This window comes from Engystomops pustulosus, chromosome 10, assembly GCF_040894005.1.
Source record: "Engystomops pustulosus chromosome 10, aEngPut4.maternal, whole genome shotgun sequence".
Classification (NCBI taxonomy): Eukaryota; Metazoa; Chordata; class Amphibia; order Anura; family Leptodactylidae; genus Engystomops; species Engystomops pustulosus.
The window spans coordinates 20,897,448-20,924,596 of record NC_092420.1 but is presented as its reverse complement, the minus strand read 5'-3'; the positions used below and the strand labels follow the sequence as shown (position 1 = coordinate 20,924,596).

Here is a 27,149-nt window from a genome sequence, read left to right as displayed (position 1 = left end):
ATAGATAGATAGATAGATATGAGATAGATAGATAGATAGATATGAGATAGATAGATAGATAGATAGATAGATATGAGATAGATAGATAGATATGAGATAGATAGATAGATATGAGATAGATAAATGTGTACAAGAACAGCACTCTAACGCAGGTAGATGTGTTGCACAAGCAGATATAAGTTGAAAAGGAGGTGTCTTTATTCTCTAGAGATAAGTGGTGACAATTTGGGTCGGTATGAGCCTTTCTCTCCCATACTGAGCCAAAACGTCACCGCTTATCTCTAGAGAATAAAGGGCCACATTTATCACTTTTGTGCGCCTAAGTGTAGTAGTTGCGCCTAAATTCAGGCGCACTGTTTTGGCAGAATTATCACAAGCTACAACCATCTGTGATAAGTATATTTCCTGCCTCTTATTAATCACTTTACTTTAACACAGTTTAGGCGCAATGTTAGATTCGGGCAGTTACATGTGATCCTGCTACAAGCTCCTCTCTGCTTCTCCCACAGCCCAGAATGAGAATAACACTCACAGCAGCACCCAGGTGTGTGACACCCAGCACCCAGTGACCTCCTCAGCAGGGGCTTCTCCTGGAGGGGATCCCCCAGTGCTGGTCTCCTGCTGCACCCCTGTAATTCTGCACAATAACCCCCTCAGACACTGTGCAGAATTACATGGGGGACACTTGTATGTCGTATCTGCAAGCTTCTGCAAACTTGTGCAAACTTCTCTTGCTCTTGCTGTGAGCTCAGGGTTTTGCAGAATGTTTTGTAAATAGAAGGTGATGAAGTGTAAATAGAGTCTGCAGCTCCTGTCTGTAATGTATCTATTATATGTTCCAGTGTCTGGCTGAGCTCTGCTGCTAGAAATGAGCTCTTCTGCAAAGGGGCTCAGTGCTTTCTTCTCAGATAACGCCACCTTCGAGCTGGAGTGTTTTTGCGCCCGTTTTTGCGCCTAAATGCAAAAGTCGCACGTGATGAATATCATTAGGCGCAGCAAAACATCTGGAATTGAACGATAGATGAGGGAAAGGTGGTTATTTTAGCTGCGCGGCTAATTTGACATTTAATCGCAAAAATGGCGCAAAAACGGTGCGCCTAAACGAAAAGGCGCAAAAACAACAGAAAAAACAAGTGATAAATGTGGCCCTATGACACCTCCTTTTTAGATAGATAGATAGATATGATATGTGATAAATAGAAACAAGATAGATAAAAACGATAGATAGAAACGATAGATATGAGATAGATAGATAGATAGATAGATATATAGATATGAGATAGATAGATAGATAGATAGATAGATAGATATGAGACAGATAGATAGATAGATAGATAGATAGATAGATAGATAGATATGAGATAGATAGATAGCTAGATAGATATGAGACAGATAGATAGATATGAGATAGATAGATAGATAGATAGATAGATAGATAGATGGATAGATAGATACAATCTTTCTATAACTGCAGTAAATAGTCAACCAAAATTAAAGTTATAAAAATGTTGTTAACAGAAATTCTATAAGTAAATGACGAGGTCTCGGGCAGATGAAGTCCATATTAACTTGTGCTGGAAGAGGAACTGCAATGTTAGCAGTAATTTTATTTTTCAGAAGCATACTATGGGTTAAAAAGCATTACAGGGGTTTTCTAGGCTAAATAGGTTAATTAGCTGTTCTAGGTAGCTAATAAACAGGAAGCAGACAGCGCCATTCTCTGTGTAGTGGTCAGAGCAGGTTACTGCAGATCACCTTCCATTCCTTTGAATAAGATCTAAGGTGCAGTGACTGGGTTTACCACTACACTGAGACTGGAGCTGTCTAATTCCTCTTTGCTGTGAATGGCAGAGCAGGGAGGCCATTGCTGACTGCTCTACCAAAGCTTTAAATTATATCGGTAACTGGATGCTGAAACAGTCCAAAGCATGTCAGCACCCCTTCAGTTCCTGGAGATAGCTCCAAGTGAATAACCTACTTCCCACTGTCATGTGATTTGAGAGCTGGTATTAATTTTTAAAAAATTCTTACCGAGGATTGGATTGAGCCAGAGGATTCATTTCAGTTTGATAGTGAGATCCCTGATTGACAGGCTGGAAAAAACAGAAAAAAATATATGAAGTGTTTCCTAGTATTATTACAAGATGCCAAAACTACAAGAAAATTCAAGTGATTACATCAAAATTTGGATAAATCAATGTACAGTTGAATTAAGTTGAGTTGATCAGTACGAGCACCCCCCCCCCCTCTCCTGCAGACTATGCAGAGCACTTACTACAACCAATGTATTCAAACATTTTACTCTACGAATATGAAACTTATGATCTAATAGTCATTCATTTGGTCATCAGGATGTAATTTTCTTATTCTTGGCAAAGATTCTAACTGGAACCTACAAAAGGTGAATAAAATACTAATAACCAATGCAATGCATGATCCTGTGAAGTACAGGCGGTCCCCTACTTAAGAACACCTGACTTACATACGACCCCTAGTTACAAACGGACCGCTGGATGTTGGTAATTTACTGTACTTGATCAGCTGTAACAGGTATAAAATTTTGACTGGGGTTACAATGATTAAATATACAGTTCCGACTTACATACAAATTCAACTTAAGAACAAACCTACAGAACCTATCCTCTACGGGGACTGCCTGGGGCTCATATCCCCTGCGTGGGATATCCACTTTTAAGTTCCTTATTATTTAAATTTATTTTATCTTATTGATGATAATTTAATGAAAATGTAAAAAAAAAATAAAAAATCAGTTTATAAAAATATGGGTTTTCTGACAAAAGATCCAAGACCCCAAACCATAGAATACATAGATACAAAGAGAAGAGAGGATTTCATTGATCGCTTCTGCTGATGCTCCAAACCTCTATATACCACATCTGGGGGGAACCCTTGGCAAACCCTTGGTCTTATAGGACAGTAGGTTTTTGACAATTATTGGGCCACTGAAATACCTACAAAGAGTAGAGAGTAGATCTGGAGTTACTCTGTGCAGTGGCGGGTTGAGTGACCTGCAACTTAACTACATGTAGATTCTTCCTGTGTCCCGGGGTGGAAATATATTCTTAGACCTGTGCCCCTGAATTAATCTGAGCATAAACCTGACTACTAGTGCTCCATCAATGGATTCAATGGATCATGAGAGTTCTTGAAAGGTCCTGCAAAGTTGTGTGGGGCCCCAGACTAAACTTTTGCCATGCAACCTGTGCCGTTCACGTTCAGGTTCGGCTATACGCCTCGGACATAATGCCGGATTGACGGACGAAAAGCAAGTTCTGCCTATTGACACCACTAGCAACTAGCCATGGCTACGATTGGCCAGCGGTATAGACGTCAATTTGCCGGATTGGCTGTCAAACCGACAATATGCACGGGCAGTGCTGCCGAACCCAACGTTGGGTCCATTCAACTCTAGACTTTAGTTACATCCCTGCCCAGGAAGTACTGTCATACTTGGGTCCCAAAAGTTTAAGGGGGCCCAAAAGTTATCTCTTACACATATAATATAGTTGAGGTTCAAATGTTGCATTGGGGCCTTGCAGCTTTAAAGGGCTTTTGTAGTTACAACACGTTTTCACCTATTCCCAGGATAGGGGCTTACTTGCTGATCGATGGGGATCTCAGTGGTGGGACCCTCATGGATCCCGAAAACGGGGATCCGTTGTACCCACATTGTACTCCAAATGAACAGAACACACATGCACCCAGCTGCTCCATTCATCTTTATGGCACATGTTCAACCTGCTGCACCATTGGGGTGCAACAGGGAATCCTCATAACTCATGGTGGTCCCACCACTGAGTCCCCCACTGATCAGCAAGTTACAGGACAGAGGCTATTTTGTTGTGACTGGACAATCCCTTTAAGTTACACCTCTGCCTACTGTTTTTTACTCTTGTCAGCAGTAAGAATTTAGGAATGATTTAGTTACGGATAACGACACAGCAGTTTTATTATTTACCTCCACTAAAAACAAAGGCTTTGTTATCCAGTAATGTCCACTGGAGATTTCGCCTTGAGTAGATGAATACAACCCATTAGCCATGAGACAAATCTCAGCTCCGCAAACTCTTTTTTATAACCGACTGCTAACAACAAGCGTCCCGCTTCCCGCTATTTTCTGGGAGGATAAATGGATTCTTTTTAACAAATCTGCGCGCGGCCCGTAAATGACTTTTTAGTTTGACTAAAATTGTAGATGGAAACATTGAAATATGTATGGATCGAAGGCTCTCGCAGATTTACAGTAAAACAAGGTCATTTTTTTTGCCGACTGTAGCGATGTAGGATAATAAAAATCCTAGACAAAAGGAAAAAAATAACATTAAAATCCCATCCTATTATAGAAGCGTAACATTTGTCAGATAAGAGGAGTGCAATTCTCGCTATTACATTGATTCAGCGACTCGTTGGATTCTTATTTAGTGAATTAGACAGACAATACCTGGACAGATTTGTTTTTGTCTTATTTGGGGGAGAATTACATTTTATATATGTCCCTTACATATACATGGTGTATCTAAGCTCGTTTTTACTTAAACGGCCACTCGCTGTAAACTTGTTTCCACCATGTACAACACATAATGGGGCTTATTTACCAAGGGTCTGCGGATCACACTTTTGTTATTTTTTCTGACGTTTTGGGGATTTTCACTGCTGTGAGATTTTAACTGGAGAATTGTGTCGCACACGATAGGACTGTGGCGCGGCTGCGCTGGCTTTCATGCAACAGAAATCGGTGGGCGTGCCGTCGGATGATCTGACTGATTCGGACTGAGTGCAAGATTTAACTTACAAAATTGGTCTCTTTTACTAAGGGTCCAAACGCTTTTGCGCCGAATTGTCCCGGGACTGCACGCGATCGGAAATCTGGGGGCGTAGCCGTTGGACAACCCGATGGATTCGGAAAAACTGCGGAATTTAAAAAACGATTTGTGTTGCAAGATCAGCACTTACATGCACTGGGAAGAAGAAAGTGAACTCCGGCGGACCTCAGCGCAGCAGCGACACCTAGTGGATATCGGGGCCACGACCTTATTGAATCCCGGCAGAACCCGAATCAGCGTCGGACAACGCGCCGCGGGATCGTGACTGGGCCGGTTAAGTAAATGAGCCCCAATGTGTTGCAAAATATGCACTCACATGCACCAGGAAGAAGAAGGTGAACTCTGTCGGACCTGAGCGGGGAAGCGGCACATCCAGGATATCGGACGCACGATCTTAGTGAATCGTGGCACAGTGCATGATCGTCGGACAATGCACTTTCGTGAACTCCGCAGGACCAGGTAAGTAAATGTGCCCCAATGACTGTTCGTAAAGGTTTTCCTCACCAATTCTATTTCCTACAAGTCATTAACTCTGAAACTACACACACTTACCCACAGTCCTCTTCTCCTTAATGCCGATGCTGATCTTCTTCAATGTTGACACACCTGGAAAAAAGAGTTCTAAAAAGCAGTCCGGAGCGTCGGGCAGTTATATTTTCATACCTCTCACATGACGTCACCCCCCCCCCATTCTGGAGAGGGAGGTGACGTAAGGCGAGAGAGACATAAATAACTGACAGCTCTACGGGCTCCTTTTTATAACTATTTTTTCCCAGTGTGTCAACATTAAAGAAGACCAACACCGGGATCGAGGAGAAGAGGAGTATAGGTGAGTATGTATTTAATTTAAGTTTAATTTACCTTAATATTAATGGTAGATTTCCTTTAATGTTTGGCCTCCAGTGCAGAAGGATATTAGGCTGTAGTCATATAGAGGGGGGGCCGGAATCATGTAGAACAGAAGCAAACTGCCTCATGCTCTGTGTGCTCTGTTTATGAGTCACAGCCAGGACTTGTCCCGTATTAGATCCACTATTCCTGCCCAACCCCTCCTTTTTTTTACGGGACTGGCTCTTGGCATTTGAAATTCCGATACCTTCACCTATTGTTTTCATCCACCCTTCCATACAGATTGTGAGCCCTCCCTGGCAGGGTCTGTCTTGTTTTGTGCAACTTGCACTTATATTTGCTATTTTGTATCACTAATAGCAGTTTTAAAGGGTCAGGACTTCTGACAGACTGCCTTAAAGGAAATCCACCACTAGGATTCAGGAATGTTACCCAAGTACACTTACATGCAGGTGTGTGCTCCCTTTGGCAGGATCTGCTCTTCTTTTAGCTTCTAATGCCTTAGCTTTTAAAAAAAAAAAGTTTTGAAAATTATACAAATAAGCCCGAGGGGCTCTGGGTTCAATTAACAGATATGGAACTCAGAGCCCCTCAGGCTCATTTGCATTATTTATAAAGCGAATAAAAAACTCAAGACGAGCAGATCCTACAAGATGTTGCATACACCTCTATGTAAGTGTTCTTGGTTTACAATTCTTGATCCTGGTACATTTCCTTTAAACCTACATGATATATATATGTATACACGTGTGTGTTGTTTTTGTTTGCACGGAATCACTTGCATAAACCGCACAGCAAATTTGCATTGCAAATATTCCCCATCACATTATTAGGTAACAGTTGCTTTTGCAGACTACAACAGGTAGCTCAGAAATTTACATACTGAATACTTGTCAAAATAAAACTGATTCTGGAGTCAAAGCAATAGTTAAAGCTGTTCATTAAAGAAATATAAGCCAGTGAGCTGTAACTCAGGAAATCAAAGTACAGGTGCATTACCATTCTGTATCACCTCCAGCTATAGAGACTGTTTAATGCAACTAATGTGCGAAAGGAGAATCGGGAAATACAGATAGGGAAGCGACATGTAAGAAGGCAATACAAGGAATGGTGCATAGTATTGCCGAGGTCTGGTACATGGCAGGACATGTGATAAGTGGGAGAGTAACAGCTTGAGAGCAGTTGTGCTGATATATAACTGCATCTGTATTATGAGCTTTTTAGTGATTGATTGTATAGTAATGCGCTTCTGTTATACAGTGGGTACAGAAAGTATTCAGAAACCCTTTACATTTTCCACTTTTTGACCAGCTATGTTTAAATAAACTGATTACTACATTATAAAAAGTAAAAAGCACACACCTGTCTATATAAGACCTCACAGCTCACAGATCATGTCAAAGCACATTAGAATAATGAGGTCTAAGGAACTGCCCAAGGAACTCGGATAGAATTGTGGCACAGTGGCCTTCATAATCCTTAAATTGAAGACGTTTGGGAGGATCGCAACTCTTCCTCGACGTGGCCGTCCAGCCAAACTTAGGGATTGTGGGAGAAGAGCCTTAGTGAGAGAGGTAAAGGTGACTGAGCTTCAACGATGCAGTCGGGAGATGGGAAAAGTTCCACAAAGTCAATTATAACTACCAGTCAGGGCTTTATGGCAGAGTCTGCTGATGGAGGCTTCTCCTCCGAGCAAGACATATGAAAGCCGCATACAGTTTGTAAATAAACAAAGATTGAACTTTTTATTGTTAATTCTAAGCAGTTTGTGTGTCAAATACAAACCCCGAAAGTGACACATGGTGGTGGCAGCATCATACTATGGGGGCAGGGACAGGATGACTGGTTGCAACTTGAGGAAAGATGAATGCGGCCAAGTACAGAGATATCCTGGATGAAACCTCTTCCAGAGTGCTTTGAACCTTAGACTGGGCCGAAAGTTCACCTTCCAACAAGACAATGACCCCAAGCTCACAGCTTAAATAACAAATCAGAGGCTTCAGAACATCTCTGAGACCATTCCTGACTGGCCCAGCCAGAGCCCGGACCTGAACCCAATTGCATCTCTGGAGAGACTTGAAAATGGCGTCCACCAATGTCCACCATCCAACCTGAGGGAACCGGAGAGGATCTGCAAGGAAGACGCAGAGGATCCTCAAATTTAGGTGTGAAAAACTTGTAGCATTTTCCCAAGAAGATTCCAGTCTGTACTTGCTCCAAAGCTGCTTCTACTCAACACTGAGCAAAGGGTCTGAATACTTATGTCCATGTGATATTTCAGTTTTTCTTGTTTAATAAATTAGCAAAAATATCTAAATTTCAGTTTTTTTTTCTGTCAAGACAGGGTGCAGGGTGTACAATAATGAGCAAAAATAAGAACTTTTTTGATCTTACCAATTGGCTAATGTTATCTATCATTACATGGCATTATTTGCTGCAGCTCAGGAATGAGTATGAGCCTCCTAATGTTTCTTCTCATGCAGAGATGTGTGTAATAGGATGAGAGGCTTTTAAGACAAGACAAATTTGTGATATTGTATCACAACATATAATACTGGACTGAACTGTTTTCATGGGAAATTAGAGTCTGTCACGGGTGCTCCCGCGATCCATGTCGCGGATCGCGGGTACACCCGTGCTCCGCTGCCTGGCGGTCCCCGTCCCCCTGCCCTCACTTACCTCTCCTGGCTCCTGTCTGTGCTCCAGCTCCCGGTGTGTAGGCCGCAGGCCTCCTTGCCTGCAGTCGCTCGCTCCCACCACTAGAGGGCGTGCGTGCGGACTTCTCAAGCCTTAAAGGGCCAGCGTCCTCCTGATTGGCTGCTGCTAATCTGGCTCGCCCTTATAATCCGGCACCTCCCTTCTCTCCCTGCCGGATCTTCTCCTAGGATTTCCTATGGTTTCCATGCCAGGCTTCCCTAAGCCATTCCTGTGGAAGAGAAAGCCCTTTAGCGTTTCCAGACGCTTTCCTGTTTTTCCTTTGTGTCCTTTCAGCGTTCCCATACGTTCCTGGTGTCTCCTGTCTCCCAGCGTTTCCAGACGCCTCCGTGTCTCCTGTCTCCAGCATTCCCATACACTTCCTGCTGTGCCTTCCAGGGTTCCAGTCCAGCGGTGTCTGCAGTCCGTGCCAGCGTTACCAGTGTTCCTCTGTGTTGCTGTTATCCTCCCAGGCTTGGACTGTTTCTTGCACATCCCTGTACCTTGGCTGCCACCGCGGGCCTCATACCATCTCCTGCTGTGGTCCAGAGGGTCCACTGGTCCACAGACTCCTCCCTCCGGACTCTTCCCATAGAGACTTTTTCCGTTGTCTGTGTGACCCGTTACAGAGTCTTTAACAGATGATAGGTTAAACGTACACTAAGAGCAAGCTAAATACAAAATAGGTTATATAATATGCAAAAATAGGGTATGCAGTATCGGTAGTATTGGTGGTACTTCCGAATGAAATGAAAACCATTTGTCACGGGTGCCCCCACGATCCATGTCTCGAATCACGGGCACACCCATGCCCCTCTCCGGCCCTCAGCAGCAAACTCACCTCTCCATGCTGCTGTTCCCGTCCGGCCTGGTCCGCACACTCATCCCCGTTCCCTAGGGCGCACTCTAGGATTTAAAGGGCCAGTGCACCCCTGATTGGCGCTGGCATTTCCGGGTTTCCTTAAAGGACAGCCATTCCCAGGATTCCCTGACGGATCTTTGCGCTCTTTTGCCATAGAGAAGGCTTCCTGTGTGTTCCTTTGTTCCCTGTGCTGTTCCTGTTCCCTGCTCTGCTGTTATTCCTGGTGTGACCTCGGACCTGACCTCTGACCTCTGGGTCCCTGCTGCCTGCCTTGACTTTGTGCCTGTTCCTGACCTTGAGCTTGGACTCTGTTTCTGTACCTTTACCGCGGCTGCCACCACGGGCTGGTCGCACCTGTGGAACGACCTGGTGGTACCACGGCGCAGCAAGACCATCCCGCTTTGCGGTGAAGACCAGGTGCCACTAGTCTCCGGTCCCAGGTGTCCACTAGTACCATCTCCTGCGGTGGTCCAGAACCCTGACATTATTGAAAACAACCTGTTTTCTACAACACTCTTAAGTCATCTAAAATTAGGCTAGGGTTCCTTGAGCTCCTTAAAGGACATTTTTTTGAGGTTCCACCATGAGGACATGGGCATGTCCACTTTGAACCGATCATAGTAGCAAGTGAATGGGTTCAAAGTCAGCTTCAAATGGAGTTGCTTTGGCTGGACCCAAGGGCCCTCAAATGCACCACAGTTTCTTGACTCACCAATAACTATCAAAGATACCAAATATTGACAAAGAATCAGTTAGAGTATAGAGTCGTATAAATCTAGGCCTCCAAAAAGTACAATAGTAATTTTATTAATTGTTTTAATAATAATGATGAGATGACTCTGCTTATCATATACCAGTCTATACAGTAAAGTAGGTCATTAAATGAAGGAATGCAGGAGGTCTAGTAAGGAATGTGATAACAGATACTGTTCAATAATAGCCTTAGGATTCAGGTCTCGCAAAACAGGTAAAATGAGCAATTTATTAGGAATCTGTGGGTACATACAGCTACATTTTCTAGAGATTGGGGTGAGGAGTTGCACACATCCAAGAGAAGTCACTGGTGTTTATAGCCTACTATGTCACTGAAACCTCAATGTGCCTAATGTTGTTTAAATTGAAAATTCACCGGTGTATTTTTCCTAAAATCCACCAAACCATGTTCATATAATAACAGATGTTCTGCAGAATTTAACCTTTGAAATTTTGAGCATATCTGGAAATGGTGCAGGTCAAAAATTGGTTAAGGCTACATTCACAGCTCATTATTTGGATATGTTCAGGAGATAAGTCAGGAAAGCTCCCTATACTGGAAGGTGTAGACATCCTTTTTGCCTCCGTCTTCTCAGTATGCGTTGCATCTAGCAGGAACAATGGAATGAAAAGCACAGAAAGCTCTGATCTTTCATATACTCTTAGCAGAAGAAATTAGAGGCAGAAGGGGGTGCGGATGCAACACTATGGCATCCATCCCTGGCCTCTGCTGAGTGTACACTTTGGATATTTCCCCAGTGACAAAACTGGCCGCATATTGACTTTGGTGAATAGGGGCAGCAAATCAATGCCTGCTGCTGATGTTTACACCTCCTGCTGCTTTCAGGGGGAGGAGCCAAAACATATGATGTATCCCACTGTATGAGCTCACACTGGGATATGCTGGAAAATAAGGAGATCTGATCGTAGCCTAAATCTCATCGGCCATGCTGGGTTTGTACAATGAATGATCCATTGGGTCGATGCCTTATGTGAACATTCCCTTAAAGCTCAACCAGACCATGAATCTCACAGATCCCTTACACCTCTGACTTGTTACATGTTATATTTTTTCTGATCCTTTAAGCCTCATTTGCCTAATGTTTATTTACTTCACACCAACCCAGACAACATGGAGGGAAACTAAACGGCAGGTTTTCCATGCAAATCCCTTTTCCTTGTTATTTGCCAATAATAGAATTGGCACTCAGGACCTTTCAGTGGCAGATTTGGTGCCAAAAACAAAGAATTAATTTGTGCCTCTGAAGTGAGAAGGAAGCTGCGAGGACGTGTGGCTTGATGGCAATCTGACATTGTTTGTGCAGAATCGAGCGCGTCCCGGATAGCAGAAAACAAGGTGAATCTATTGACGGTGACACGAGCGCCTCGCGTGCGCAGCGTATTTACTGCACGGATCCGGCCTGATTGTTCATTATTGAGTCTGTCAGCGACGACGTCTCGAGCATTGATGAGAAACATTAAGCACAGATGTAAGAACATTATTAAAGCAGCTGCCGCGTTGTTACACAATCCGATCACGCAACACAAATCTGCTTGAAAGAACAATTATAGGGCGCAAAAGTGATGCCAAAATCCTCTCCCAAAATATAGTCAGAGATATACAGGACATAAATAGAGAAGCACAAAGCATTTGCAATAGCCGACAGCTGTTTCTGTATTGAATACAATGGAGGAGATTTATTAATACCGGCACATTGGAGAGTTAGGGACGGGTGGGCAGAGGTGAGGGAGTATCTGTAAAACCGTCTGCCATGATAGGTCATCAATATCTAATATGTGAGAGGTCAACTACCGGCACTGACCAGCTGTGCCAGCCCGGCAAAACATAGAACACCCAAAAGTAGCCAGATGATACTGTCCTCTATGTAGTGGCCAGACGCTGCAACAGCAGGCTCCCATTGACTTCAATAGCTCCAAATCCTGTTTTAGGGGAACCTGTCATCAGAAACTGACCCAATAAAGCACTACCATTATGCTGTACACCAGATTAACATTTTCCTTTCATGGCCAAGTGTTGACGAAATCATCCTGGAAATCAACTTTCAAGTGAGATGTAAACTGGTTGTAAAAAGTCAGAGAGGTAGAGAGGTCAGCACTGAAGTCAAGCTCTCCGCACCTCGAAATGCCCCCTCTGCTGTCACTGACACACATAAAGGGGCACATTTACTAAAAATAGTGCAAAGTGTATTTTGTGCAGTTTTCCTGTGTAGTGTGTAGTGCGTGCCAGATTTAGGATTTCTGGTGCATGTTTTTTATGAAACTGGACTGCCCCAACAGAGTGCACCTTTAACCCCTTCCCGACATACACTGTACTAGTACGGCCCGCGCCGAGTCCCGATGCAAAAAAAAAAAATGAAGGTGTAACATCGCTTTGAAAACATAGTACCTGGTTTTTCAGCCTCATCATAATAAAACATTTCATCCATTTTTTTTGTGGACCCAAAGACTTCTATTGCCTTCCATGATCTGCATCCGTGAAAAAAATAGGACATGTTTCATAATCTTTTCCAAAGACAACGGATTAGTGAAAATACAAGTGAGTGTGATAACATCCATAGAAATCAAAAACATTTAAAAAGCACAATTCTGTGCTGCACATGCCCCACTATCACAAATGGTAGATAAATCTGCTAAGGATATAGTAGGTAAATGGAGATATAGGTCATTGAGGCTGAAGTTAAAAATGGACATAAGTAGAAATGAAAGCCCAAAGTGAGCAACAGGCATATAGTCTGTAGAAAGTCACAATTTACCTCAATGTCTAGATCCTCCAGCTTGGGGATAGAAGGGGCAGGAAACAGTCCCCACGCGTTCCGCCTGTCTAGGCAGGCTTCCTCAGGGGTAATGTGCAGAAAGGAAGTTCAAGGAATATATAGGGTACTCACCCCCAGAGTCTAACATTCAACAGCTGTGTCCAGTGAGTGCCTGCGTGTGGCGTGCGTTTCAGTTGGCCGGATGTGACGCAATGCGTTCCAGCCGATCAGTAAGGTGTCACTTCCGGGGTTTGCAATCCACGATATTTAGGCGCTGCTGCGCCACAAAATCAACACATTCATACAGGTACAAGGTGCATGCGCATAAGTGGTATAGCAATAAGTGAGCAAGCGCCGAAAGCATTATAAGCCCTAAAATACCCTAGGGCTGAAAAAAGTGCCTAAGTGCAATCAAAGATAATAAAGAGTTTTTTGGGTTTAAAAATTACAGAGTATTGACACAGCTGCCAAAGAAGGGTCAGACTCTGAGGGTGAGTAGGAAACATAGAATAGATACCATATATAAATCTTATCAGCATAATGAACTTACAAATATAATAGTTAAACACAATGTGTTGGAATTGGCTAAAATGGATAAATAGTGTGCATAATAATCGTAATGAACAATATAAATAATATAGTTTTCGTAGTTTTAGGACTCAAAAAGTCAGAGACGTAAAGAGTTAGAGCGTTTAGTACCACAATATTTAAAATTTAAAGCTTGAGACACATGGCGAAGTGAGAAGTGTGGACGAGAAGAGAGAAATCATATCCATGAAGATGTCAACTGATGTACATTCTTGGGGAAGTTTGAGACCAGGGGTGGAGCCTCCAATGCGGACAGATGATTAGCAAGGTATCGTAACGTACAGGGTCATAACCATCTGAAAAGAGTGTTCCAAAAGAAAATGTAAAATTAGTAAGTGTTAGATATGTGGAAAACCTAGTGAACATAAAAAACGTGAGGAAGAACATATAGAAGCAAGCCGACTACACGGCGGTGACCCGAGGGATATCAAGTTCACCGCCGCGTAGTAGCCGGCAACAATGTAGGAAAAGGTCCATTAATAAATGTATATCTAAATCATAAGAGGACCAATGTGCTCACAATTTGCTGCAGTTTGCTCACAGGAATTATCCTCATCATCGTTTACTTATCACTCCATCACACATTGGTCCTCTTATGATTTAGAGCTTACAGTCTATGTCACCTCCTGTGTCCTCCTCCTCCTCATAGATTGTAAGCTCTTGTGACCATTGTACAAGCACTGTCACCTCCTGTGTCCTCCTCCTCATAGACTGTAAGCTCTTGTGACCATTGTACAAGCCCTGTCATCTCCTGTGTCCTCCTCCTCATAGACTGTAAGCTCTTGTGACCATTGTACAAGCCCTGTCACCTCCTGTGTCGTCCTCCTCATAGATTGTAAGCTCTTGTGACCATTGTAAAAGCACTGTCACCTCCTGTTCCTCCTCATAGATTGTAAGCTCTTGTGGCCATTGTACAAGCCCTGTCAACTCCTGTGTCGTCCTCCTCATAGACTGTAAGCTCTTGTGACCATTGTACAAGGATTGTCAACTCCTGTGTCCTCCTCCTCATAGACTGTAAGCTCTTGTGACCATTGTACAAGCCCTGTCCCCTCCTGTGTCGTCCTCCTCATAGACTGTAAGCTCTTGTGACCATTGTACAAGCATTGTCACCCTGTGTCCTCCTCCTCCTCCTCATAGATTGTAAGCTCTTGTGAGAATTTGTCATATATACTCATACATACAGCCCTGGTAACTCTTGAGACCCCCTGACTACGTGTCAACATAATTCTATAATTCCCATCACTAATTCTGCCACCAACACTGGCTGAGCTTCCTGCTAGCCAAGCCCTAGCCAATCAGTGTTGGGTCAAAGTAACAACACTTCCCCCCAACCACCAAGTGTTCTGTATAGAGCTGTATCTGATAGAACACTTGTAGTGTTGGCACGGGAGTCATCCTTCAGCATCAGGTAACCGTGTCACATAAAATGTCCCCTAATAACGTCTCCCCATTAATTCTCCCCAAACACAGTACACTATTAAAACTTCACCAAATGTCACTCAATGACTCCTAATAAAAGTACCCCCTACACACTCCCCTTAGGCTACACTCACATGAACGTGTGCCCGCCGTACCATAGCACGGCTGGCACACGTTGATCCCCAGGAGAGGAGGAGGGGGTGAGGGCTGCTCGCCCCCTACCCCTCTCCAAAGTGAAACATGGCTGTACCGCCCCGTACAGCGCCGTTACTTTACTGTTACTTTATTAAATATTTTAGCACACCATTTTGGGGGAAAAATTTTTATTCTTATTTTTCCACCTCTAAAACCTAGGTGCGTCTTATGGTCCAGTGCGTCTTATAGTACGAAAAATACGGTATATATGGTATCTATTCTATGTTTCCTACTCACCCTCAGAGTCTGACCCTTCTTTGGCAGCTGTGTCAATACTCTGTAATTTTTAAACCCAAAAAACTCTTTATTATCTTTGATTGCACTTAGGCACTTTTTTCAGCCCTAGGGTATTTTAGGGCTTATAATGCTTTCGGCGCTTGCTCACTTATTGCTATACCACTTATGCGCATGCACCTTGTACCTGTATGAATGTGTTGATTTTGTGGCGCAGCAGCGCCTAAATATCGTGGATTGCAAACCCCGGAAGTGACACCTTACTGATCGGCTGGAACGCATTGCGTCACATCCGGCCAACTGAAACGCACGCCACACGCAGGCACTCACTGGACACAGCTGTTGAATGTTAGACTCTGGGGGTGAGTACCCTATATATTCCTTGAACTTCCTTTCTGCACATTACCCCTGAGGAAGCCTGCCTAGACAGGCGGAACGCGTGGGGACTGTTTCCTGCCCCTTCTATCCCCAAGCTGGAGGATCTAGACATTGAGGTAAATTGTGACTTTCTACAGACTATATGCCTGTTGCTCACTTTGGGCTTTCATTTCTACTTATGTCCATTTTTAACTTCAGCCTCAATGACCTATATCTCCATTTACCTACTATATCCTTAGCAGATTTATCTACCATTTGTGATAGTGGGGCATGTGCAGCACAGAATTGTGCTTTTTAAATGTTTTTAAATGTATTTGTCTTCTATAACTAAATAAAATTGTTATTTTGCATTGCAAAATTTCATAGACATCCGCTTTTCTTCTTTAATTTAAGCTATTGTACTGGGTGTCTTACAGTTTGATAGACCCAACTATATAAATATTGTTCAAAGCATCCATAGAAATCAGTGGCTTTGTTAGGCATCCATGGAAATCACTGAACCACAGACATGGAAAACAGCGCCAATGTGAAAGAGTCCTTATAGATATTCTTCTGTAACATTATTTTGTTTCTTTTTACTCCCACTGTTATATTTAAATACCCCGTGTTGCCCGAATAACTACTTTGCATCAGTAGTGGATTATGATACAGGCAATAAGGGGGGTAGCCCGGGACCCAAGCCTTCTAGGGGGCCCATGGCCATTTAAACCACCCACCAAATTTTATACTGAGAGGGACCTGCATGACATCCTTGTACATCTGTTCCTGCTCTCAATACACATGTACACAAGAGCCATTTCAGGACCTTTGAAGGTCCTCCAAAGATTCTGAAAGCAGCAGAAGGGACACATCCTCCATTCCTCAAAAAACTAATTCTAGTCCCATATGTAGGAAGTGATTCCAGACTTGTAAGGGCTATAATACGCATACAACCCATGGCAGTCATAATCTGACCGTGCTCAGCATTCACAAAACCTACAACCTATCACATTAAAACTTGGGTTAATCAAATTAACCAATGTGTTTTCGGCATCCGGACCGCGCCCCAGACTTTAAATGAGGCAGACCAATAAGGAGCAGGTCTACTCTATATGTGAAAACCCCCCCAATAAGAACGCTATTTCATGAGTAAACAGTCACGTGACCTACTATAGCCAATCCCATTACCTTCTTACTCCAACAAATAGTAATAGAGACTTGATATATAAAATCACATGCATACTATCTCACACACCTACTTTTTAAATACAAAAATATCCAATTGTAGGGGCATCCCACTCCTGAATAATTTATAATGCAAAGTGAAACACTTTTATTCATCCATCATACCCTTGTGCATATATCCTTATTCTCCAGAAGATCAAACTATTTCTTCAAACTTTTCTTGGGCAAACAGGTCCTGTTTCATAGATCCATATGTTAAATTCTACTTCCCATAGACACCCTCAATACAAAAGATCATCCTCCTTTCAGGCCCAAGTGTTGAGGGATCATCCAGAAAATCAACCTTGAAGTAAGATGTAAATTGGTTGTATAGTCACGGAGGTGGAGATCTCAGCACTGAAGTACAGCTCTCTCCACCTCAGGATGACACCTCTGCTGTGATTGACACATGCTCCAGGCTTCAGGAGAGCTGGTGCCGCAATTACAATGAAGGAGGAAGTTCCGAGGTAGGTAGAGCTTGACTTCAAAGTTGCTTTTCCAGATAAGGACATCACACTGGGCCATGAAATTAACGTGAATTATAAGATGTTAACACATTTGACAACTTACACGTGGTTAATAAGGTCAATTTCTGATGAAAGGTTCCCTTAAAAAGTAGAGTTGCAATGATAGACACGGCCAAGTGATGCTGTTTCTGGCTGTAGGTAATGCATGGATAGGTAGCCAGCTTTAGTCTCTGTCTTCATTGCCAGTACACTCAACAACCATCGCTACTTCTCTAATATTTGGGAGTTTTTTGACCTCCAAAATCTTCATGGTTTGCCTGTGTACAGTTTTTAGTAGCATGTGGCATATAACTGATCTCCCAATGACTTGTGGGCCACACACCAATCACAGAAAGGGAAAGATAACCACACAACACACAGAAGGAGCATGGACCTGCATAAATCATCGGTCTGCTTTTAGATTCCTATACTGTGAAGAGTTCCAGCCCCCGGGGAAGTGTCCAAAAGTGAGGCCCTGGCTTTTGGAGATGCTCTAGGCCGCACTAGGCCGAAAATAAAAAATAACCCGTATGTCAGAACCGTTCAGTGTGAATTGTGTCTCAGGGGTTTTGACACGCCCGATTGCGGTGGTGCAGCAAGTTCTGACAGTAATGTGCAATGTGAATTGTGCCTTTGGAGTCTGGACACACCCGATGACTTTGGTCCAGCAGTTAATGAGTTACCTGGTCTTTGCTGGACTGATGCAGGTGATTTCAGCTCCAATCAGCACTAGTCCTATCAGCTTCTTGTCTGTCTCTCCAGCTTTACTTATAAGGCAGCTAGTGGCTCAATTGCGTGCTGGCTATTGTCTTGTTCTTACCTGGATATCCCAGCTCCCCATATTTCCCTGTGACCTCTTTGTACCTTCTGTTATCGTTGCCGAACCTCTGCCTGACTTTTGACTACCGTTTTTTGCCCACTGAATTTGTACTGCGATTCTTCTGGTTTTGATTCTGGCTTGTCGACTACCCCTTATTGTGTTGTCTGTCTTGTCCTGTTACGTGTGTCACTTACATAGTATAGGGACCGCCACCGTGGTTGTCCGCAGTTGCTAGAGCTGTCTTGAGGCAAGTAGGTAGGGACAGTGGGGGGGGTTCAGCCTTAGGGCTCACTGTCTGGTTGTCTTGCCCCCCAATACTGACAGAATAGCCAGCCCAATATACTGTCGCTGTCATGGACAGCAGAACTGCGTTGACAAATATTGTGGAACAGATGCAGCAAATCAACACCATGGTGCAGGAACTAGCTGTTCGGCTTCATGAGCAGGAGACGGCCCCACGTCAGTTTACCATGGCTTCCCCAGCACCACCTGAGCCACCTGTACAACTCCCAGATAAGTTCAGTGGGGATAGAAAGAGATTCTGTGCTTTTCGGGAGGGGTGTAAATTGTTTTTTAGATTGCGCCCCCGCTCTTCTGGGGATGAGGTCCAGAAGGTGGGCATAGTTATGTCTCTACTCCAGGGGTCACCACAGGAATGGGCTTTCTCGTTACCTCCTAGTTCTCCTGAGTTGCAGACGGTGGATGGGTTTTTTCAGGCCCTAGGGCTACTGTATGATGACCCGGATAGTGCAGCTAATGCTGAACGTCACTTGACAGGTCTGAGGCAGGGTAGACGTCCTGTGGAGGAATATTGCTCGGAGTTTAGGCAGTGGAGTGGTCCCTCCACTTGGAATGACTCGGCACTCCGATTTCAGTTTCGTGTCGGACTGAATGATCGGTTGAAGGATCTGTTGGTAGCTTATCCCACTCCTAGTTCCCTTGAGGATAGCATGACATTAGCTATCCGAGTTGACAGACGCTTGAGAGACAGGCTAAAGGAGAGAGGTACATCAGACGCTTTTAGACCTTCACCTATTCGTGTTACCAACCCTAGTCCTTCCCCTTCTGCTATACCCCCATCAGAGGAACCTATGCAAGTGGATTCTACTGATGCCAAGACCAGACGTGCATATCGTGTGTTGAACAACTTATGTTTCTACTGTGGGAAAGCAGGACATCGAGTCCGGCAATGTCCATCCCTTCCTGGACCACCGCCGGAAAACTTCTACGCCTGAGTGACTATCGAGGGGGTCACTCAGGCGAACAGGTAACCTTCACCAATAAGAATAAGTTATTATTGCCTATTTCATTGTCTTTGGGAGGGAGAAACATCTCTGGTTATGCTCAGATTGACTCGGGGTCTTCTGCTAATTTTGTTAACCCTATGTTCTTTTCCGGTCTAGAGGTGTGTCCCCTTCTGCTCCAATCTCCTGTTAATGTCACAGGAGCAGACTCAGCCCCCTTTGCTCAGGGGGATATACGTTACATCACTCCCTGCCTTGAGGTTAAGGTGGGGGCAGTTCATGTGGAACGTATGAAGTTTTTGTGTCTGCATAACCTGTCGTCTGATGTGATCTTAGGTTTGCCTTGGTTGGAGAAGCACAATCCTGTTTTTGATTGGGCAAACCGGGAACTGGTAAAATGGGGTACTGAATGTGACTCCCATTGTGAGGTGGTTTCTTTTGCTGAGTGCTCTTCCATGGAAGAGGGTATTCCGAGTTTTTTGTCCGATTATGCGGATGTATTTGATGAAAAAGCTGTGGACGGATTGCCGCCACACAGACCATACGACTGTACCATTGAATTAATTCCCGGTGCCAAGTTTCCTCGAGGTCGTATTTTTAACTTGTCTTGTCCAGAAAGGGAGGCTATGCGGGAGTACATTAAGGAAAGTCTCCAGAAGGGTCACATTCGCCCATCTTCCTCCCCATTGGGAGCAGGGTTCTTTTTTGTGGGAAAGAAGGATGGGGGATTACGACCCTGTATAGATTATCGACAACTTAACAGAATCACTGTTAAGAATCAACACCCTCTACCCCTGATTCCTGACTTATTTAACCAAATTGTGGGGGCCAAATGGTTTTCCAAGATAGACTTGCGAGGGGCTTACAATTTGATTAGAATCAGAGAGGGTGATGAATGGAAGACCGCTTTCAATACACCAGAGGGTCATTTTGAATATCTAGTGATGCCTTTCGGTTTATGCAATGCCCCGGCGGTCTTTCAACATTTTGTGAATGATATATTTCGTCAGCATCTAGGTCGTTTTCTTGTGGTCTACTTAGATGACATTTTGATTTTTTCTCCCGACTGGGCTTCACACATAAAACATGTTCGGGTAGTGATGGAACTGCTTAGACAAAACAGTCTGTTTGCTAAGTTGTCTAAATGTCAGTTTGGTATCCAGGAGGTCTCTTTTTTGGGTTACTACGTCACCCCTAATTCCTTCCGTATGGATCCCCTTAAGGTGGTGGCCATCGAAAAGTGGGAACGTCCCAATAATTTGAAGGCCTTACAAAGATTTCTGGGGTTCGCTAATTATTATAGGAAATTTATTAAGGGGTTTTCTGTTATAGCCAAACCACTTACTGATCTCACCAGGAAGGGGGCAGATCTTGTCAACTGGTCTCATGAGGCTATCCGAGCATTTGACAAGCTCCGTAAGTGTTTTTCAGAGGCCCCAGTACTGACTCAACCTAATTTTGAACGTCCATTTATTGTGGAGGTGGACGCATCAGAGGTAGGGGTAGGAGCGGTGTTGTCCCAAGGATCGGACACTCTCACTAACCTGCGACCTATTGCGTTCTTCTCAAAGAAGTTCTCTCAAGCTGAATGTAACTATGATATCGGTAATAGGGAACTATTGGCCATCAAGTTGGCATTTGATGAATGGAGGCATTTCCTTGAAGGTGCCAAACATAAGGTGGTGGTACTCACTGATCATAAGAATCTGGTTTACCTAGACAATGCTAAACGTCTCTCACCACGTCAAGCCCGATGGGCTTTGTTTTTTACCAGATTCGATTTTGAAGTCACTTACCGACCTGGTTCCCGTAATATCAAGGCTGACGCCTTGTCTCGTAGCTTTGATTTAGAAAGTTCCCCCAGAACTCAATCTGATACTGTTTTAAGACCCGGGGTAGTAGTGTCTATTTTGCAACCTGACTTGGTGACCCTGATTGCAGAATCTCAGGGTCAAGCACCTCATAACACTCCAGACTCTTTGTTGTATGTTCCGCCTAACCTTCGACTCCGAGTTCTTGAAGAGATTCATAGTTCTGTTTTGTCTGGTCATCCAGGTGTGGCAGGTACTAAGTATCTGCTCTCACGCCATTACTGGTGGCCATCTTGGGCTCAAGATGTCAAGGCTTTTGTCGAAGCTTGTGAGGTTTGTGCTAGGTCCAAGGTCCCTCGTAGGCCACCCGAGGGTCTGTTACATCCTCTACCGGTCCCTACGAGACCTTGGACGCATCTTTCTATGGATTTTATTACCGACTTGCCACTATCTAAGGGTAAGACAGTCATTTGGGTAGTGGTGGATAGATTTTCTAAGATGTGTCATCTCATTCCACTACGTAAACTGCCTAACGCTCGCACACTCGCCACACTTTTTATTAATCATATTCTACGTCTTCATGGGGTGCCTGAGAATGTTGTTTCCGACAGGGGTGTCCAGTTTGTGGCTAGGTTTTGGAGAGAGTTCTGTGGCAAATTAGGCATCTCTCTGTCCTTCTCGTCTGCATTCCATCCTCAGACAAATGGACAGACAGAGAGGACCAATCAATCGTTAGAGCAATTTCTAAGATGTTTTGTGGCTGATACTCAGAATAAGTGGAAAGACTTCATTTCTCTAGCAGAGTTTGCTATAAACAATCATGAACAACGTGCTATTAAGATGTCACCATTCTTCTGTAATTATGGTTTTAACCCCAGGTACTCGTCTGTTCATTCTGCAGAATCTATTAATCCCTCAGCCGAGGCCATTTTCTCTAAACTGTGCACAGTTTGGGCCCAAGCTCATCAGAACTTGGTAAAAGCCCAAGAGTCTTATCAAAGACATGCTAATAAAAGACGTATATCTGGCCAGCAATATGTACTAGGTGAGAAGGTCTGGCTTTCAGCTAAAAATCTGAAACTTAGGGTGCAGTCAGGGAAACTGGCACCCAAATATATTGGACCTTATACCATTGTGGAAATCATTAATCCGGTAACCTTTAGGTTGAAACTACCCAATGCTCTTCGTATCCATCCTGTGTTTCATAAGTCTCTTCTTAAAAGATATGTGCCACCGGTGTTGCCTTCACCTCCTCCGGCTCCACTCATCGTCCAGGGGGAATTGGAGTATGAGGTGGAGAAAATTTTGAATTCCCGCTGGGTACAGGACTCCTTACAGTATCTGGTCCACTGGAAGGGTTTCGGACCGGAGGAGCGCACGTGGGTCTCTGCTAAGGACATGCATGCGCCCCGTCTGGTCCGGCGGTACCATTTACATAATCCTTCTAAGCCTGGTCCAATGATTAAGGGTCCTGAGGCCCCTCATAAGAGGGGGGGTACTGTCAGAACCGTTCAGTGTGAATTGTGTCTCAGGGGTTTTGACACGCCCGATTGCGGTGGTGCAGCAAGTTCTGACAGTAATGTGCAATGTGAATTGTGCCTTTGGAGTCTGGACACACCCGATGACTTTGGTCCAGCAGTTAATGAGTTACCTGGTCTTTGCTGGACTGATGCAGGTGATTTCAGCTCCAATCAGCACTAGTCCTATCAGCTTCTTGTCTGTCTCTCCAGCTTTACTTATAAGGCAGCTAGTGGCTCAATTGCGTGCTGGCTATTGTCTTGTTCTTACCTGGATATCCCAGCTCCCCATATTTCCCTGTGACCTCTTTGTACCTTCTGTTATCGTTGCCGAACCTCTGCCTGACTTTTGACTACCGTTTTTTGCCCACTGAATTTGTACTGCGATTCTTCTGGTTTTGATTCTGGCTTGTCGACTACCCCTTATTGTGTTGTCTGTCTTGTCCTGTTACGTGTGTCACTTACATAGTATAGGGACCGCCACCGTGGTTGTCCGCAGTTGCTAGAGCTGTCTTGAGGCAAGTAGGTAGGGACAGTGGGGGGGGTTCAGCCTTAGGGCTCACTGTCTGGTTGTCTTGCCCCCCAATACTGACACCGTAAAGCTAAAAAAAAATCTGCACTTTTGTATCGAGGATTCGAGGTTGGTGCATGGGCAGTAAAAGGGCACGGGTGGCACTGGATAAAGATACCCGAGCGGAAAAGCAGAATTTTGCATCAATTGATAACTTTTGACCCACAAGATGCATGACCATTCTGATTGTGACAATCGATTTATGAGAAAATTATTTGATCTGTTAAGTGACCCCCCTTCCTAGTGGAAAAACGAGACTATATCTAAATAAAGTTTTTTGTCCTTATACACATTTCTTTGTTTTTTGATATATGTGAAGCAGAAAAACTTGGCATTAATTCAACATGGCAGCTTTCAAGATGGCGGCCATTTTCCAGACATGAAAGATTAATTCCATTTTCAATGTAATTTTCTCTGTTGTTCATGAAATAAAATGGTGTCCTGGGAGTTTTGACTACTTTTAACTACTCTTACTGTCATCAGTGCAACACATTTTTATCTTCATGATATTTGATGCTTAGGATCCTCTGATGTTCCTCAGGGGCAAAGACCAATAATCCAGTTCATACCAAGTGTATTCAATGATTTTCCCAGGATAACAATTACATTCTTCACTTGTGAAGTAGTTTTTTTACTATTTTCCTTCATAACTTCTGGTCATTAATAATAAGTGTTGTGAAATCTCTGTGTCTGACACAGAGGACATCAGCTCCATTACGGTTTCCTGAAGGATCTGTCTTCTCCCACCTCCAAATATGTCACCGATTTCCATCAGAACAAACAGGAGCTGGCAAGACGTCTCTACAGGTTCTTTAACCAGAGCGTCTTTGACAATCAGGTACTCAATGGTTACAGCCATGTACAGGGCAATGTGTGTGTAGTGACTGAAGGGTTACTAGCTGTAGTATATATAGTATACAGCCCCATCATTCATACAATCAGACACTTCTCATGTTCTCTCCTTCCTTCCTCTGTAGCTTCCTGCAGACATGGAGATCAGCTGGAATAAAAGGCTGAGGAGACAAGCTGGCCGCACGGGATTTGGGAAGAAGAACGGGGTTCCCTATGCCGTCATCCACATATCTGATAAAATCTGCGATTCTGCAGGTAGGTCTCATATCATGTACATTGTAGACATCTCCTGAGCTTTGTCCTGGTCTCTCTCCTCCTGATTGTAAGTATCTCCATCTCTATCTTCAGATCGACTTCGAGACACATTAATACACGAGATGTGTCACGCTGCTTGCTGGCTCATCGATGGAGAAGCAGATCTCACCCATGGCCTGCTATGGGACTATCACTGTGCAATGTATAATGTGTTAGTTACTACCGCTGCTTGCTGTACTACATCCTTCACCAGTCAGACATAAATGGGACTCAGTTATGCTTTTGGATATTTGATATTTTTAGCTTTGTCTATAATCTACCATTTCTCTCCCACCCTAGAGTTGGACGCTGGACGGCTTCTCTCAACACCGAGAAATATCAGTGTCACATCTGTCACAGCAAGATGGTTTTTCTCAACCAGACCTGAGAGGATCCATCAGTGACCAGTCTGCTCCATCATCAGGCCCAGCCAAGACCTCAAGGCAGCCAAGAAGTCACCCAGAAGACCAGTGGAAAGTGTCATCTCCACCAAGACGTCCTCTGTGTGGGTGTCACGGGTGCTCCCACGACCCATATCGCGGGTCGCGGGCTTACCCATGTCTTTCTCCCCCTGCTAGGGCGCGCGCACGCCGGCTTCAGTAAATTCAAAGGGCCAGCACACCGCTAATTGGTGCTGGCCATTCTCTGAAATTATTTAAGCCTGCCGCGTCCTACACTCCCTGCCAGATCTTTGAGCCTATGTTTGAGCCCTGCTGTATTCCTGCGTTCCTGTTCCCGTGTTCCTGCGTTCCTGTTCCCGTGTTCCTGTGTTCATGTTTCCCTTCTGCCTGGACCTCTCGTTGCTGATCCCGGATTGGACTTGACCTTGCAACTGTGCCGCCTGCCCTAACCCTGTGACAGAACTTGACCACGAGACTGTATCCTGCAAAGGTACTTCAACCTTGGCTGCCACCACGGGCTAGTCGCACCTGTGGAACGACCTGGTGGTACCCCGCCACAGGAAGGCCATCCCGCTTTGCGACAGGCTCTGGTGAAGACCAGGTGCCACTTACATCCCGGTCCCAGGTGTCGGCTAGTACCACCTCCCACGGTGGTCCAGATGACCCACTGATACGAATCCTGACAGTAGGTTTCCTCCCACATTCCAAAAATATACTGATAGGTTAATTAGTTTCCCTCCAAATTGTCCCTCAATATGAACGATGGTCATTCCTGTACAGCGCTGCAGAGTATGGGGGGGGCTGTAACAACTTAATTTTTTGTTACCTTGAATTTTTTTTTATATTTTACAATAAAAATAATATACAGAAAAAAAAATCACACCTAGAATTATAAACTAGAGTCACCTGTTGCGGATAAATCTGCAAACAGAAGATGAGAACTTTATTTCTATCAGTCAGGCATCCAATGTGAATAAACAACCAGATATTTGTGTATAACAGCAGGGCCATGGGGAGAGGTCATAAAGGTCTATACATCCTAAGGGACCCATCGACCTATCACCACTACTGTTAGGGCAACCTCAACCAGAGATCTTTCTAGAAATCTGTTGCGCAATTTAAAACATGATTTCATAATTCCAAATAGTAAAAATTATGTTGAAAATTTGGAATGGTCCTATCCGCAGTGCACAACTAGAGTTTCCATTGGGCTCAGGGGATTTACCCACTTGTCAAGAACTATTGGGAGTGCTGGCAAGTACAAGGGGAGTCAAAAGCCCCTTTTATTTAAGAAACAGGAAGGGCAGATGTCATTTCTGATACCCCAGCAAGTAATAGGTGAAGGGGTCCATCTTTTAAGCTATGTTCATAGCACGGCCGCCATCTTGATAGCTGCCATATTGGATCAAAGTCGGGTTTTGTTTTTCCAATGGGAAGATGGTCATGTAGTTTCCCATAGAAGACCAGGACTGCCTCAAAAATCTATTTCCTCAATCAGATTTGCAGTATCTGAATTGGATACAGCACCATCAGCTCTGTTTTCAGCACCATGGACAACATGTGAGTAAGTAGCTTCACATCATAGAGAACTTTCCCGATAGTTGTTACAACTCCCTAAGTAAATAACTTTTCAACCAAGAGATATATTACCAATCTGATAGTGACAATCGATTTCTGAGACAAGTCTTTGATCAACTACATGAGCATCTTCCCAATGGAAAAAACTAGCTTTTGATCCAATATGGCAGCTTTCAAGATGGCGGCCATGTTCCATGTTTAAGGATTTTACATGGGTTTCCAAAACCAGACAACCATGCACATGTCATACATTGGGTACATGTGAATACATTATGAGCAATACAAAACACTCACTGTTTTTGATGGTTTACGGTCAGAAAAGCTCCTTTGGAGGTTGTTTTCATAAAACCGGAACAGAATTTTAAAGAAGGTTCTTACCCATGGCCATCACCCTATACAGTAAGAACGTGTCTATTTTATATCAATTTCATCAGTCGTTCTGACGTGGGACAACATTGTCTTTCATTTATTGTATTTTGTTCTGTAAATATTTAGTGTGTATTCATTTATTGTTATCTTTGGATGAATAAAGTTTTATTGTTTTGTATCGTAAAAACACTACAGGGGGCTGAAATACACATGTTCATGTAGCATCGCTCGATAAGCAGAGATGTCAATTATACTTGAGCAAACCCTATGTCACAAGGCGATCGCCCATTTATATATATTGTCAATAAATCAATGCCGGTGCCATGTATTTCATGTTAGAGGTGTCATAAGAACATCACTTTTCTAGGGATTCCGCAATTTAGTTTGGATTAC

The 27,149-nt window shown here is 43.9% G+C and overlaps 2 protein-coding genes across 6 annotated transcripts in view; one reads left to right on the top strand and one right to left on the bottom strand.

Annotated features, from left to right (window-relative positions):
* CFAP20DC (CFAP20 domain containing) overlaps nucleotides 1-27,149 on the bottom strand; it is a 236,681-nt gene that overhangs the window by 30,434 nt on the left and 179,098 nt on the right. For all 5 annotated transcript variants that reach the window (XM_072126665.1, XM_072126663.1, XM_072126664.1 and 2 more), the window contains one exon: nucleotides 2,032-2,093. In XM_072126665.1, the coding sequence (XP_071982766.1) occupies nucleotides 2,032-2,093 (62 nt within the window). The remainder of the gene's footprint in view (nucleotides 1-2,031; nucleotides 2,094-27,149) is intronic.
* On the top strand, nucleotides 17,241-26,868 carry LOC140103856 (germ cell nuclear acidic protein-like). The gene is made up of 4 exons (XM_072127134.1): nucleotides 17,241-17,260; nucleotides 23,962-24,100; nucleotides 24,240-24,369; nucleotides 24,463-26,868. Exons 1-4 carry the CDS (start codon nucleotides 17,241-17,243, stop codon nucleotides 24,630-24,632), a joined length of 459 nt encoding a protein of 152 aa, XP_071983235.1. The 3' UTR covers nucleotides 24,633-26,868.